The sequence below is a fragment of the Cokeromyces recurvatus genome (assembly GCF_025118155.1).
Source record: "Cokeromyces recurvatus strain NRRL 2243 chromosome Unknown BX663scaffold_26, whole genome shotgun sequence".
NCBI classification, from domain to species: domain Eukaryota; kingdom Fungi; phylum Mucoromycota; class Mucoromycetes; order Mucorales; family Mucoraceae; genus Cokeromyces; species Cokeromyces recurvatus.
Window position 1 is genome coordinate 227,591 of NW_026251412.1, and position 14,574 is coordinate 242,164.

General features: G+C 31.3%; 8 protein-coding genes across 8 annotated transcripts; 1 reads left to right on the forward strand and 7 right to left on the reverse strand.

The window, feature by feature from the left end:
• Positions 1 to 3: 3 nt before the first annotated feature.
• BX663DRAFT_440066 (Sybindin-like family-domain-containing protein) lies at positions 4 to 839 on the reverse strand (the record flags this gene model as incomplete). Its single annotated transcript, XM_051523374.1, has 2 exons — positions 4 to 379; positions 448 to 839. The coding sequence occupies 2 exons, from the start codon at positions 837 to 839 to the stop codon at positions 4 to 6; spliced, it is 768 nt and encodes a 255-aa protein (XP_051379987.1).
• A 194-nt stretch (positions 840 to 1,033) lies between these two features.
• On the reverse strand, positions 1,034 to 1,407 carry BX663DRAFT_519266 (uncharacterized protein). Its single transcript, XM_051528977.1, has one exon. The coding sequence runs from the start codon at positions 1,364 to 1,366 to the stop codon at positions 1,139 to 1,141; it is 228 nt and encodes a 75-aa protein (XP_051379988.1). The 5' UTR covers positions 1,367 to 1,407; the 3' UTR covers positions 1,034 to 1,138.
• Positions 1,408 to 2,450: 1,043 nt separating this feature from the next.
• On the reverse strand, positions 2,451 to 3,104 carry BX663DRAFT_440268 (uncharacterized protein; the record flags this gene model as incomplete). The annotated part of the gene is made up of 1 exon (XM_051523386.1): positions 2,451 to 3,104. The coding sequence occupies one exon, from the start codon at positions 3,102 to 3,104 to the stop codon at positions 2,451 to 2,453; it is 654 nt and encodes a 217-aa protein (XP_051379989.1).
• A 95-nt stretch (positions 3,105 to 3,199) lies between these two features.
• On the reverse strand, positions 3,200 to 4,304 carry BX663DRAFT_172057 (uncharacterized protein). Its single transcript, XM_051521658.1, has 2 exons — positions 3,916 to 4,304; positions 3,200 to 3,846 (listed from the first exon to the last, which is right to left on the reverse strand). The coding sequence occupies exons 1-2, from the start codon at positions 4,159 to 4,161 to the stop codon at positions 3,553 to 3,555; spliced, it is 540 nt and encodes a 179-aa protein (XP_051379990.1). The 5' UTR covers positions 4,162 to 4,304; the 3' UTR covers positions 3,200 to 3,552.
• A 1,360-nt stretch (positions 4,305 to 5,664) lies between these two features.
• On the reverse strand, positions 5,665 to 7,038 carry BX663DRAFT_172127 (uncharacterized protein). The gene is made up of 4 exons (XM_051521659.1): positions 6,731 to 7,038; positions 6,557 to 6,664; positions 6,129 to 6,501; positions 5,665 to 6,026 (listed from the first exon to the last, which is right to left on the reverse strand). The coding sequence occupies exons 1-4, from the start codon at positions 6,936 to 6,938 to the stop codon at positions 6,014 to 6,016; spliced, it is 702 nt and encodes a 233-aa protein (XP_051379991.1). The 5' UTR covers positions 6,939 to 7,038; the 3' UTR covers positions 5,665 to 6,013.
• Positions 7,039 to 7,913: 875 nt separating this feature from the next.
• On the reverse strand, positions 7,914 to 8,923 carry BX663DRAFT_519291 (uncharacterized protein). The gene is made up of 3 exons (XM_051528978.1): positions 8,825 to 8,923; positions 8,486 to 8,738; positions 7,914 to 8,432 (listed from the first exon to the last, which is right to left on the reverse strand). The coding sequence occupies exons 2-3, from the start codon at positions 8,669 to 8,671 to the stop codon at positions 8,211 to 8,213; spliced, it is 408 nt and encodes a 135-aa protein (XP_051379992.1). The 5' UTR covers positions 8,672 to 8,738; positions 8,825 to 8,923; the 3' UTR covers positions 7,914 to 8,210.
• BX663DRAFT_172169 (uncharacterized protein) lies at positions 7,937 to 8,304 on the forward strand. The gene has a single exon (XM_051521660.1). It carries the CDS (start codon positions 7,974 to 7,976, stop codon positions 8,160 to 8,162), a length of 189 nt encoding a protein of 62 aa, XP_051379993.1. The 5' UTR covers positions 7,937 to 7,973; the 3' UTR covers positions 8,163 to 8,304.
• A 1,209-nt stretch (positions 8,924 to 10,132) lies between the features above and the next one.
• Positions 10,133 to 14,541, reverse strand: BX663DRAFT_519296 (muts domain V-domain-containing protein). Its single transcript, XM_051528979.1, has 11 exons — positions 14,224 to 14,541; positions 14,022 to 14,100; positions 13,305 to 13,950; positions 12,635 to 13,229; positions 11,997 to 12,552; positions 11,820 to 11,946; positions 11,608 to 11,713; positions 11,331 to 11,541; positions 11,176 to 11,260; positions 10,619 to 11,089; positions 10,133 to 10,549 (listed from the first exon to the last, which is right to left on the reverse strand). Exons 1-11 carry the CDS (start codon positions 14,485 to 14,487, stop codon positions 10,231 to 10,233), a joined length of 3,459 nt encoding a protein of 1,152 aa, XP_051379994.1. The 5' UTR covers positions 14,488 to 14,541; the 3' UTR covers positions 10,133 to 10,230.
• Between the last annotated feature and the right edge of the window lie 33 nt (positions 14,542 to 14,574).

Consider the following 14,574-nt stretch of genomic DNA (forward strand, 5'->3'; position numbering starts at 1 on the left):
TTATTATTCAAATGATCTTAAACTACGAATAAAACGGTCTACAGCAATTCTAAATAATTCATTAGAGATATTGCCAGGTGGTGAGGGTGAAGTACTTGAAGAAGTATGTGTAGTATTTGTTGTAATTTCATCTTGTGTGTTTGTTGTTGATTGAGCATTCTGTAAAAATCCCTGACTAACTTCCCAACGGGTATCGGTGAATCGCATTAAACCATTTTTAACTACAAATTCAACATAAAGTTGAATATAGATTTGTTTGAGAACAATTCTTAAATTTTCTGTATTTGGGTCAGAATTCATAACAAATTTAAGACCTGTTGGTGTCTCGTAATAATGTAAACGATAGGTTGAAGTTTTATAAGAAATAAATCCGTCTTGACTGTATGTTTATGAGTTTCATGTCAGTAGTTACAAAAATAACAATAACAACAACAATCTAATTTTTACCTTCCACTTAATTTGCGAACAAAATTACGTAAAGATAAAATAACACCATAAACTAATTTAGCTTCCTCTTCAATAGAAATAACACTACCAGCAGCTAAACCACTTTGCTGTGTAATACTAGTTTGAAGCTGACTATTGTCTTCACCATTACGCGTCAAATTATTTGTTGAATTATGATCAGTAAGGGAAGAAGTTGCACTGGACATAGAAAATCGAGAAGATGAAGTAGTTAAACCACCTAAACGGTGGCCAGAATGACCAAGCTGACTATTTGCATTACTATTAGACGAAGAAAAATTTGTATTATTAGATGTTTTATTATTATGAGTCCATTTTTGAAAGTAAATGCATTGGCAGTGTCGATCGAAAATGTAAAGATTATATATGGTCATTTTTTTTTTCTTGTGAATAAAAAAAGGGGGAGAGGGAAATAAAATAATAAAAATTATAGGCGCTTATAGTTTAAATTCCTCGTGTACGATTAAACATTTTTTTTTTATTTTTATAAATTAAAATTTATAAAGCGACCTATGGGTACATAATATCTTTATTATATTGGATTGCCCAGGTCAGTTCGAGTTATGTGAAAAAAAGTATCTAAAAACCCTCTTATGGGACAAGAGGTAAAAAGGTAAAGGAAAGGAAAGGAAGAATAGAAGGTGAGAAAGAAAGGGGAATATTGCTAACAATTTTAAAGAGACAACCAGTTGAGTAATTTCCTGCCTGGATCAAGAAGTAGAGGGGGTAATTTATCGTGCATTAAGTAATCTATTTCCTGTAGAATAGTATACATAACTGGCCAGCGATAGAGCCAGGCAGAAATATCCTGAGAACTTCGGTACTTATGCTGAGGGAGATGATTTAAAAGAAAGGAAAGGGGATCTGCTATTGATCGTGGCAAGAATAAACGGGTGTGCATATGCAAGCATTCAGTGGCGTGTGACCGACTAAAGTGTACATGAGGATGATATGGGCAGGCTTTAGGTATTCCTCCGGGTAACCAACCAAGACGTCATCGAATAGTTCGACTACGCTCACTGTATGTCATGGGTAACCAGAGTATCAGATCAATAATCAGATTGGGGCGGCAAGCGGAAGTTCCTCGTGTACAGTCGTTGAAACTAGGTTGGGTCATCAAAAAAATTTGGTCAATTCCAAATTAAATTGGGACAGAGTTGCAAGTTTGGGACACCAGTAAGAAAATGGGACATGAATACAAATATGGGACGAGACAATGTTAATTTCTTCAGATAAATCAAAATTAATTTTTAGAAATTTTAGTTTACCTTTTTTTGGACAAAGTTAAAAAGGAAATTTGACAAGAAATGTTAGTATCTTTTTCGGCCGAATCAGAAAGGAGATGTTAGTTTTTTGGACGTAAATATAATTTAAAAAATTGTTTACCTATTGATGAGAGTTAGAAAATGAAAGGATTTATTTTCAAGAAGACCTCTTACCTGTAGATATCCTTAAGCCTTCGTTAATTAAAATTCAGGCACCACATTGGAGGTGGCGCTTTGTTGGGTAAACACAGTAGGGTATCCTTAGCCGTTCCAAATAGATCCAGCAATGGTGAACATATTTTTTGAAGCCATAACGTCACGATTCCAGAAAATATTACAGTTTTTGCGGACGAATACTTGATAGATTTTACGTTTATCAGTACCACTTCCGTATGTAATATGTTCCAAATTATTTTCGAGGCACGAATTGCAAGTCTATATAATACAAAGGTGTCAATATTCGGATTATGATCACGTAAACATTATATACCTTGGAAGTTTTATATTCGTCTATATCCAGAAGCAGTAACTCTCCACGTTTCTCACGTATTCTTAATTGCCTGTACAGCTTTTCAACCACGCCATGACGCAAACTTTTAAACTTGACATGAGACTTATTTTTCAAACCATCTCCAAAAACAATTAATGGCATTTTACTGCGATCACCTTCTTCAAACTTCTCCTTGTATCCTCTGCATTAAATTTATTAAGATCAATGCTTTAAGAAGAAGAATAAAAGAAATATGAACTGTACCTTGACCTTCTTTTCCCTGTATTTGGTCGATAACTACCATGATGACCGTATTGATAACTGCTTGCGATCTTGCGCCTCTTCCGCTTATTCCTTTTAGTATCCTTTCTTTTCTTTTTGTTATATTTTTTTGACCCATCAATGAGAATATTGATTGCATTTTCAATCGCTTGCTGAGAGCCTATGTAGTTACACCATTTGATTCTAGCAGTGTTAAAGCCATAAAAATCTGTTAATGCTTGAAAATGTCGAAGGGTATATATAATATATTCTGTATATTGTTGGACATTTGTAGTTTTAGGTGAAGGTAAGTGGGTTTCAATTTGCTCTATATTCGACCTTCTCTTTCTATCTTGCTCTAACTTTCGTCGGTTGACAGTCCTATTCATGTTGTAATACTCGGCAGTTGACAAGCGTCTCAAATCGTTTTCATCATGATAGGATACGAAGACGTCAGACCTATTTGGATCAACAGTGCAAGGACGGAAGTAAAGATCTACCTCTTCACTAGTGAAATCGTCTACCTCCAGGAATACTTTATCATTGGGTGAGATGGGGTGAACCTTCCTGCAGAATGAGACCCTACATGTGTATCCGTCCGTGTACATACTGTTTAGGAACATTTTTTCTTTTCTTTGTGATAGTTGTTGTAAACCTTTAAAGCTGTATATGTAAGATGAATGTGAGTATGCTGTTTGTATCAATTAATCATAAAATGATTTCAGCTCACCTATAGATTTTAAATTTTTTAAAATCAAAATTGTCATAGAAGCATCTTTGAGCAAAGTTAAATATCGTCTCTTCAGGTTTTTTTGGAATACATTTTCCGAAAATACTAGCTATGTTTTGACCATCTACTTTTATAAGACGCCATTTAAAACCAGGATTGGGAAATAAGTTGAACAGCCTTGGTGGCTGAAATTTTGGTGGCTGCAATCGGTTCTTGCTGTTGTCTTTTTCTGTTGATGAATTACGCTTTTTTAACTTCTTTTTCTTCTTTGGCCTTCTCCTTCGCTGGTTTGATGACTCTGCCACTTGTACAGTTTGTTGCTCTTGCCGGGCTACTTCTCTTTATGGTTGCTGATTGTCGGCAATTGTTGACTCATAATTCTCAAGTATATACCTCAAAGCCGGCAATATGTCAAAGGGAGCTTTGTTCAATGTATCTTTTGTTAAGGGGATAGCAGGTAACCTGTTCCTTATTTGCAATATTAAAGGGTTTAGGAACGCACAAATTCTTGCTTTCATTTGCTCATTTAACGAACTTGCTATGTTTTCAGCGGTAATAGTTGTCTGACCAGAGGAGAATAATGTTTCTATTACATGATTGTACACAGTGTACTTTACTTCTGGCATCTTTAGGTTCTATTCATAAATATTATTGGTTTCATTAGCAAAAAAAGTTAGACACGCGTTTGACTATACATAACTTACGTCAAAAGAAGAGCGCAGCTTATAAATGAAATAATTGGATATTATATTTTCGAAATTTTCAATATAGTAATTGTTATAACATGTTGCAATTGCTTCACAGGCAGTCAATAAAACTTGACCATAATTTTTTATGCCTTGAGTTTCTACTAGCAAGTCTATATTGTTAAAATTATTCAACTCATCCCATGTTTCATGCAGGTGGGGGATATGTTGGAAGTATTTTTGAGCGAATTCTCTAATCTCCATATTTCCATTGATTAGCCGACACACAGAATACCAAATATTTTGCTAAAAGAATTCATTAGTCAAACCTTGTGGGTGTTTCAAAATGTAATAATTCACAAATAATTGGGCTTTGAAGACAACTTCCCTCAGGAACAGAGACAGACTTTGTATTCTTTCTAGAATTGCGTTAAAAGTATTATTATCAGACGTTCGTATGAATGATCTTAAGGGCAACGACACTGTATATTTTTCATTTGAAGGACCCAGTTTTTGCTGAATCAATTCTGGTAAGGTTAAATTGTAGTTCATGCACTGCTTACTTCTTGCGGAAGCATGCCCTGTCTTGCCGCATGATTTGCATATCACACCTTGCGTAGATGATACAGCCTCACGCGCAATTTTTGCGTCCTTTTTGAGTTTTTTCTCTTCAAACGTATCTTTACGCTTGACGCCTTGTAAAGAGCGTTAGTTTTTCTGATAAATTGTTCAATGAGTAATTTACTTTACCTCGCTTTGCTGTTGGTTGTTTTATTTGGTTTTTTGCTACTTCCTGTTGTTCATCATACTTGCGTTGTTTCTTTAGTTTAATCAAGGCTTCGACTTTTGGATATAATTACCTACGCATACTTTTTTTGAAAAAAAAATAAATAGAAAGAAAGAGCAAGTAATATTTTTGATAACTTTTTCCTATTTTATTAGCAATGGTCAGAACAATTTTATTAGATGTTGTTTCTAAATTAATCATAGTTGGCCCCACTTTGCCCTCAAAGGTGATAAATCTCTCAAGAATCATTATTTATTTTTCATATAACTATCGTTTGCGAAATAATAAAGCCAAGTAAAGTGATTAAATTACGGAAAGCCTAAGGCTCTTATATTTAATAGGAAAAAAAAAAGGGGGTAGACATCAGGTCTTGGTTCTAATCACTGTTTATACTCTATAATGTTAAGCTTAGTACAATAATAGCGCATCAGAAAAACAGCAATTTCATATGATGTTAATCAAACAGCGATAGGTACATGATATATATATATATATATGAGATTATTCTAGATCCATAGAGTTTCTTCTTTCAGTTTGCAATCACACAAGTAACTAGATTAGCCCACTGTTTTTGTGTCTTTTTTACTTTATTTTGAGTCTGTCAATTCTTTTATATTTTATAATTTATGCTGATACGTATCGATTATTGGCGGTTCTCTTCTTACAACTAATTTGTTTTTGTACTTTCGAATAATGTAATATGTAGACTATCAATAAAGGATCATAATTCCGGTAAAATAAATCTCAAGTAAATCAAAAAAAGTGAGATAAAGGCAACCAAAGTCGTTTCCTTCTCTCAATAATGAAAGTGAGTGTTTCAAATACATGAAAAATCAAGTTCACAATTTGCAATGAATTCATCAACTGTATTACAAGTTTCCCACTTGATGGAATTAAACACTAAACATATAGATATAGAGATTTTGGACTTTTAATGCAATCTTCATTCTATTTTTTTTTCAAGTGTACAAAAATGCCTCCAAAAAGAAAATTAGGTAAATATTATGATTGATGTATAGCTATATAGCATATGTCATAATATTTATTTTTAAATCCTTCTGGGAACAAAGAATCTGGGGATCCTAGACCAAGAAAAAGGTATGTTGGATGTACATATTGAAATACACAAAGAATAACAGCGGGACATCCCATATTTACAGGTAAGTTAGCCCATTGAAGAAATGCCTCCATTCGTCCAAAAAGCTAAAAGTATCTCAATATGTCCCGTTTCCGTATCACTGTCCCATTTTCTTACTGGTGTCCCAACTTTGCAACTCTGTCCCAATTTAATTTGGAATTGACCAATTTTTTTTTTTTCATTGGCCCAACCTAGTTTCTTTGACTGTAATAAAAACACAAATATTTTTATTTAAAAACAAAGCTAAATATTCACTACAGGAGTATATTTTTTTAATAAACAGGAATAATGTCAAATTCTATTTACTTTTGACTATTCTTCTTCTTTTCGTCTTTATGATCAAAACGTAGGATGCTAAGATCAGGCTGCAAAATTTTGGGTAAAGGTATTTTGATTGATTTTGGACAACGGACTATATTTGAAGATGGCGGTTTAATGCAGACTTTAGTTACTTTATAGCATTTATATATCTTTTCCATGTCCTTATTATCCATTGTCCTTGTTGTTAATTTTGTATTCATTTTATTTTTTACTATAGCGAGTGAAGATAAATGAATGGCTTTTTTCTTAAGTTCTGTTGGTTTTCTAAGTTGAATGCATATTCTACATTTACACAATTTTTTAGATTGTCTTCGGCTACCTTGCTCTTCTAACCAAAGTAAATGAGGAATAAAGCTCACTTATATACAATGGTTAATGTTGTTACTTAATCATAACAGTTATACATTACTTACTTTCATCTTTAAAAGCTATCCCACTTGGATGACCATAAATAACTAATTGGTTATTTGCTTCGAAACTAACGTAATAGCCTTTTGGTAATTTTCGTAAAAATGTAAGCTCTATTGAATATTGGCGATGAGAATTATATGCGATTTCCTTTTTTTTTTTTTGTTTTTACATGCAACCTTTTCCATGTCCTATTCGTACATTGGATAGAGCTTTTCCAGTAACATGTAATAAATGGATTCTTTTTAATTCTTGGGCATCTGTAAAATTCAAGTGAAAATACTTTTCAGCTCTTTTTTTACCAACAGCATCAGAATATTTTGGTGGGTTCAAAAAATGTAAATTACGATCACGCTTTAGATAAAGCTTTAAAGCTTTGCTGACCATATAAACAATTCCTTTATATATAAATATATAGAAATAACTATGCAAATTTAGCAGTAATATTTTTTCTTCATTTTTTTTTTAGTGAAAATTTGCTAAAAACTATATTTTTTCGGACAAAAAAAAAAAAAGTTTACACGAAACTATTTTCATTATGGATTATATTCCTCCTCCTCTACATATACGTGAAACATTTTGTAAAAGAAGAGAAAGGAAATCATCTTTAATACTACGATAAAGACTAGTTATAATAAATAGTATATAAGCTGACTAGGATCAGAAAACCCGCTATACTAAAAGATACATTTTGGAACTATTTCCCATTGGCTTAAAAGTTAAAATGGGTGGTAAGGACTTATTACTTCATGGCATGAGCTGCACTAAAAGTGATAGTTCCACTTTTAGTGTTTTATATTCATCAGCGTATTTCATTGAAGAGTGATTATTTTTGATTCTAATATTCTTCACAATTTTCGTATTACGAGAAACATCACTACAGTGAGAAGTTCCAATTGGCTGAATCTTACTTTCTTTCATACTCTAAACTGTTCTGTTTCTTTTTAATTGTGTTTAAGTAATAAATGAGTATGATATTCTTTTACAAAAGTAGATAATAAGAACAAATTTTAAATGAAGGATTGTGTAAATAAGTTGGGAAAGGACATTTTTTAACATAGCGTCTTTTTTTTTAAAAAAAATGAAGCTACCATTAGGTATTTCGAAACAAAAAATTAGACCTTTTTGTTTATTTAGATCAGGAGATGGAGGAGATAGTCAGAGAAGTAAAATTCAACCAATAAAGACTTGTATAACACTTTTCAATAGTTGCCCACTATTGACAGCAGCATAGCATTATCAACGACAATAATGTTTACCTTTTATCCGGCATAAATTTTGGCAAGTTCTTTTTTTTTTTTTTGTTTAAAATGAAACAAGCCTTATGACGGTTTTAAGATTAGATCAAAAAAAAAAAAAAAAAAAAAAAAAAAAAAAAAAAAAAACTTGTTTTAATCACTATTGATAAAATAGACTTGTTACATGCAGTTTGTTTGGTTAAGGCATATTCTTGTTGATACTTTTTCTCACAAAGCTCTGCATAATCATGTTTCATATCATAAACTTCTCCTTCCACATTGTTTCCCTCCCCCCTCCAACTACCTCCACCACCACTATCACCTCCAAATAAAAACCCCTAAATTTGTTAAAAAACAAATTTGTTTAAATTAAATGGCGTTGTATTATTATTAAATGTGCTATGTTTAAATTATCATTTTTTTAACGTTCTTCCAAATCCCAATAAATGATCATATCATTGGAATTTAATTCAAATTCGAATTCTACGTCTTCTAGAAACTGAATTTCATGAACTAATAATGCTGGTATCATACAGTCATGATTTGCTTGCAAGATATAAGCTTGATTTGATTGTAAATCATCGATTTGAATTGAGCCAGAAAGTACAGTAATATGTGCCATGGAAGGAAAATGATGTGGTGGCTTTATATATAAAATTAGGGTAAAAAAAGAAAAAGAAAAAACCCAAATATTACCAGTGATTTTCCAGCACTAAATCTCATCGTTGTTTTTAAATAAGGCGTCTTTACAAGATTTTTCCATTCACCACCTAGACAAGCAGGGAAATGTGGAATTGGTGTATATTTATTCTTTTCATTATCCTTGCCTTCCATATTCTTTATAATGGGAGAAGATATCATAGTTGGTGTTGAAGATATCATGTTTGCAATAAAAATAATAATAGAAAGAAAAGAAGGAAAAAAAAAAGGGATGTGTGTGTGAGAGAAACTAGAACATTGAGTTTAATATAACTTATTTAAATAGTACATGATTTGCTTTTTTTTTTTTTTTTTTCATTGCTACAAGTCACATACATTCTAACTCAGTAGTATCATTAAACTTACCAATAACAGGAGAACATAATTTCCTCCAAATATGTAAAGTCTAAATTCACATTAAATACGAAATAGATTCATCTATTTGGCTACTATGTAATAAATGAAAATAAAATAGGAGATTACTTGATTTGACAAGAGAAAGAGTGATACTTGGATAGCAGCTGTAGTAGTTAGTAATATCTAAATTTGTAATAATGCATAAATTATAGTTTAATTCTTGATTTGCTATTATTCAAACAGAAATTATTATTATCTTATTTTATTTTTTTGCTCATGACACGTTCATTTATTTTTCGCACTAATAATAGTTTACTAACTCATATTTATAATTACTAGTATACTACTATCATTAGGTCTTTGTATAGACATAATTAAAAAAAAAAAAAAAAAAAAAAAAAAAAAAAAAAGAGGGAAGGAGGGAATGTCTCGACCTATTCTTTGAGGTCATCAAGTAAGTATAACTGTTTAAATAGATTTAACAAGGTGCTCATGTGCTCTTTTCTTTGTAAACGTATGTTTCATCCTTATCTGTCACTGTGCTCTGTACTAAGTGTATATTTAGTAACAGGTCATTATATATTATTAAATTAAACTGTTCTTCCGAGTTTTGGTTTGGTTATTAGGAATATACATGTATACCGGTATTATAGATAAATATATATATGTATATATTTCTTTTACGATATATCCAATGAAATTTATTTGACATGAATCTAACCCATCTTACTATATAACTAAATAAAGGATATACTATAAATGGCTAGTAAACTGTGTCTTCATCTTACTGCTAATTTGATACAAACTCCAGTAGTATAATAAATTTGTTGAACTACCCTATTTTATACAAATCTTTTTTTTTTTTTTTTTTTTTTTTTTTTTTTTTTTTTTTTTTTTTTTTTTTTGCCTGTCATATATAATAATAAAGTAGGCTAATTCCGTATTATAATTCACTATTATGTACTCATTTGTAATCATCTATAATAAGATTTTTTTTTTGGAAGAGTACTGCTCAAATGAAAGGATATAATTTTATTTTCCTTCTCTTCTCGTTACTAGAAAATGAAAATATAGATCCCTGCTAGTGGAGTTTACAAAGGAACATAAATAGCAGCGTTTTAAAATGAATAAATAAATTAATTACTATAGCAATATATATATATATATATATTTTTTTTTTTGTCAATCTTATTGCATAGCTAGCTATAAAAATCCCCATTTATTATGGTACATACAAAGATAAAATACTTGTATTCCTTTTCTTTTTTTCTTTTTAATCAACATATCCTATACATTAAAAAAAAAACTATAGTATATAAAGAAAAAAGAAACAGTTTTATTATCTATAATAAATGCTTTCGAAATATGTACAATAAATATCTTGGTTACACATGTATGTTTTGGAAACTGGAAAGAATACGCTGGGTAGGTAACTTTTCTCTTTTGTTGGACCAGATATATTGTAAATCAGCAATAATAGCAGGAGTAATATTTACATTATCATCCTTTATATTGGCATAAGTGGTATCTTTCGAATGATGCACCTTCTCTGTTTCTTCAGCTATTTCAGTAGCTCTTTCTACAATAGACATAGGTATACCTGCCATCATAGCTACATTCATACCAAAGGATTTCTCACATATACCGGGTGTTAACTTGTACAAAAATGTAATACTATGATTATCTTCGCCTACCATGTAGCTCCTAATTAGATAAAATAAAATAAAATAAATAAACTGTTTCCATATATTAATTATATAGATAATACTTTACATGTGCATATTATTAATTTCTGGATTCCTTTCAAATTCTTTACATAATGTATGATAGTGAGTTGCAAACATACCCAGACATCCAATGTGTGTTGAAAGATGATGTAAAACTGAATAAGCAATTGCATATCCGTCATAGGTAGATGTTCCTCTTCCAAGCTCATCTAAAATGACCATTGAACGTGAAGTGGCTTCTTTCAAAATCTTTGATGTCTCTGCTAATTCAACCATAAACGTTGACTGTCCTGCCATGATATTATCATTTGCGCCTATACGGGTATAGATTCGATCACATGGCGTCAATCTACAGGAGCGAGCAGGAACATAACCTCCTAATTGCGCGAGAATAATGGCTACACATGTTTGTCTTAATAGCGTAGACTTACCACCCATATTAGGACCAGTTAAAACAATAACACTTGCTTGATCACCACCTAAACCGACATCATTTGGGATAAAGTCTGTAGCAACGCTAAATACATATATATATATACATAATTAATTAAATGGATTTACTACTATAATTGAATTTCTAGATCTTTGTTTGTTACTCATTACCCTGGCACCACGCATGGATGACGAAGTTCTTCAAATTCAATAACACTTTTTTCTTGATCCAAAAGAATAGGTCTACAAGCAGGTTCTAAAATATAAAATTATATTATAATTTTAAATATACTCTGTCTATAGTCATATATGCGTATACATCTTACCTCCCATATTCAAAGATCCTTTTGCTAAGCCCATTAATGCATCCAACTGTGCAATACTTTGAACAGCATTTAACCACATGTCATACGATTCATCAAATGAAGCATACACTTGTAACACAAACTTTTTCACAAATGCATTTTTAGTTTCTAAAAGTTCTTTATATTCTATCACCATACGTTTGATTGTACTATCCCAATAGCGCGATACTTTCTATTCATGATAAACCCGTTAGCTTGTCTATTTAAAAGCACAATTTCATATAGATAGTATGCTTACACTAGTAGTGGAAAGTTGATCCCAATCACGTGGTACAGAAATGTTTTTAGGCACTTCAAGTTGATAAATATCCTTACCAAGATCTTTATATGTAATAGTAGAGCATCTAATTTAAGCATATTTAGTTAAACTGTATTATATGAATTTTTACTTTATATATATATATATATATATATATATATGTATGTATGCATGTATGTATATAATCCTACTTTAATTGTTTCTTGACTTTAAATAAATGACGATTAAACTCTTCTTCCATATCTTTAATTTGTTGATTAATAGTATCCCATTCATTGTTCATACCACTGTTAGGTATTATTGTTCTTGACTTTCCATCTATTTTGAATAAATAAAATAGTCTATGATATTATAGTATCATTACTTACAGTCAATATCAACCTCTGCTATAATAAACGACTTCAATATACTGTCTAATTTTTCACCTATTTGAGGAAACTGATCAATCAATCTACCCAGTAATGCTGATGTATACTGGGAACGATTTTCGGTCATTGTACGAATGATTTCTCCTGTAGTCTTAAAACCTTGTAGAGCAGCTAAGAACTCCTTTACTCTAATCCTTCCTGAATGAATACGAGATATAAGACGCTCTAAATCGGGTATAGATGCCATTTCTTTTGATATAGTATCATGCAATCCTCTTAAACGCATCAAATCTTCAACAGCATCCAGACGAGCATTAATTTCTTCAATACGGCGTAAAGGATGACATAACCATTGTTTAAACAATCGTTTACCAAAAGGCGTAATACTGTTTGCTAATAACTTAAAAACAGTACCATCAGTACTACCATCAGATGAGTTTTGAAAGATTTCAAGATTAGCTAATGTTTGACCGTCAAGTACTAAAGATGTACTTTGTCGGATTGGATCATACATTAGAATATTTTTAGCTGATAATAATTCTTTATCTAATTTAAGCTAAATTATAGAGGATTAGCTTATTCTAAAAATAAAAAAAAAAAAAAAGGGAGAGAGGGAGCGGATAAATAAAAAGACTTACAGTACGAAGATACCAAATTAAGCCACCAAAAGCAGACATGAGTAAAGGGTCCTGTCGAGCTTCTTTCATTGCAATAGTCAGATGTTCATTACTCTCTTTTATATCAAAATATCCATTAATATTAATTTCATCTTCTGTAATACGGGCATCCCAAAACTCAGTTTCAGGCTGTAATTTATTCCAAAGAGGTTCATTTAAAATAGATTTCAACATACGAGTCGTAGCTTTAGAAAGGCCACCTTTTTCGGTTACTAGTTCGCGAGGTTTAATTTGCATAATAAGGGTTTCAAATTTAGTACGATGAATATCATCTTCAAAATGAACAAGATTAAATTCTGCGGTTGAGGTATCAACAAAGCAAATACCAAACTTGGGAGGAATTTTATCATCCATATCGCACTGTTCTTTAATAGACATACAATAGGTACCTAATTCATTTGTAAGTAAACCAGCATCAACCAGAGTACCGGCTGTTAAGACTGAAGTTAATTCACGGCGAATCACTTTATCTGCTTTACTGGTCTTGCCATCACTCTTTTCACGCATTGATTTACCAATAGCTGTCTCCATTTGATCCACTTTAGCTACTTTATAACTTTAAAGAAAAGAAGGGTAGCGAAGCATGTTATTTGCTTGGTCTATATTTTTTTTTTATAGAGTATATACGTACCCCTTTGCAATAAATTGTGCAGCCCAGTAATCAAATGACATTTCAGGTACACCAACCATTCGCATATTAACTCTATCTGTCATTTTTAAATCAAATTGCGTATGACCAATATCTGCGTCCTTTTCATAAAGCTCATAAAATTTTCCCTTTTTGAAAAAGACAACTGTATCCCAATGTTTATGCTTCACTTCCCAATATTGTCTTTCGAAAGGGGTAAACTTGTCCCAAGCAGATTTGGGAATATATAATGTTCTAGGATCATACTCTGCCGTACCAATACGATTACCATCTACATCTTTTATATCTTGTAACCAATAATATCTTTCTTCATTTTTCTCTTTAAATTTTTGCATTCTATCCTGGCTTTTTTCAGATTTAGATGTTATTCTAGAAAATGCATTTACAAATGGTGTTCTTTTGATATTTCTTGAAGGTGATTCAACAGAGATATGTTTGAATTTTTCAGCTAAAGGTGTCATTGGTGGTTTTTTAAGGATATTCTTTTCTGCCTGTATAATATCCTCTTCTGGAATGTCGTCCATAAATTCATCCTCATCTTCATCGACGACATTATCTTCCTTTGTAGGTTTAAAATCATCATCACTATCATCGTCAGCAATTCTACGAACAAGCCTTTTCTTTTTTCCTATTGAAATTCACGTTTTATTTATTTAGTTTTAATGCGTTAAAATGCCGCCAAATATGTGTATATTTTACCTGTAGGTTTACTTTCTGGTGAATCTTCTACATCACTGTTGTCAGACTCTTTGTAATTTACTCTTTTACGTGTACGTCCCTAAAATTAAAAAAAATAATAATAAAAAAAAAAAATATGAGTTATATTTCTTTTAACATATTTACAGCTAACGCAAAAAAAAAAAAAAAAAAAAAAAAAAAAAAAAAAAAAAAAAAAGACTACCAATGATGACATTATTGGGATTTCATCCTCATCACTTGATTGATCAACATCCATTTCATTTTCTTCTATATCTTTCTTAGAATGCGTTGATGATCGTTCTTTGACAGCTAGTGTTTTGGTAGGCTCTTCTGTTGGCTTTTTTTCTGTTATCGGAATCGATGTGGTAGCTTCTTGAGCTGTACTTCCATTCGTTGATACAGAAGGTTTTTTACTGAAAAATGATAATAAAGAACTTTGTTGCGATGGCCTTTTTGAATTAGACATGAGTGTGTAAACGATCTCTGCACTTAAAAAAAAAAAGCCTTAATCACGTATGATCGCGTCAAGTTTTTTTTTTTTTTCTTTTTTTTT

Bases quoted from the DNA above. Each gene is read 5' to 3' on its own strand.
- BX663DRAFT_519296 (XM_051528979.1), bottom strand. From the start codon at position 14,487: ATGTCTAATTCAAAAAGGCCATCGCAACAAAGTTCTTTATTATCATTT. The intron at 13,230-13,304 runs GTACGTATATAC...TTTTCTTTAAAG, and splicing joins GCACAATTTATTGCAAAGGG to TTATAAAGTAGCTAAAGTGG. The intron at 10,550-10,618 runs GTAAAGTATTAT...TTATCTAATTAG, and splicing joins GAAATTAATAATATGCACAT to GAGCTACATGGTAGGCGAAG.
- BX663DRAFT_519291 (XM_051528978.1), bottom strand. From the start codon at position 8,671: ATGATATCTTCAACACCAACTATGATATCTTCTCCCATTATAAAGAAT. The intron at 8,433-8,485 runs GTAATATTTGGG...TTATATATAAAG, and splicing joins TTAGTGCTGGAAAATCACTG to CCACCACATCATTTTCCTTC.
- BX663DRAFT_172169 (XM_051521660.1), top strand. From the start codon at position 7,974: ATGCAGTTTGTTTGGTTAAGGCATATTCTTGTTGATACTTTTTCTCAC.
- BX663DRAFT_519266 (XM_051528977.1), bottom strand. From the start codon at position 1,366: ATGCACACCCGTTTATTCTTGCCACGATCAATAGCAGATCCCCTTTCC.
- BX663DRAFT_172127 (XM_051521659.1), bottom strand. From the start codon at position 6,938: ATGGTCAGCAAAGCTTTAAAGCTTTATCTAAAGCGTGATCGTAATTTA. The intron at 6,665-6,730 runs GTTGCATGTAAA...AATATTCAATAG, and splicing joins ACGAATAGGACATGGAAAAG to AGCTTACATTTTTACGAAAA. The intron at 6,502-6,556 runs GTAAGTAATGTA...ATTGTATATAAG, and splicing joins GATAGCTTTTAAAGATGAAA to TGAGCTTTATTCCTCATTTA.
- BX663DRAFT_172057 (XM_051521658.1), bottom strand. From the start codon at position 4,161: ATGGAGATTAGAGAATTCGCTCAAAAATACTTCCAACATATCCCCCAC. The intron at 3,847-3,915 runs GTAAGTTATGTA...ATTTATGAATAG, and splicing joins AGCTGCGCTCTTCTTTTGAC to AACCTAAAGATGCCAGAAGT.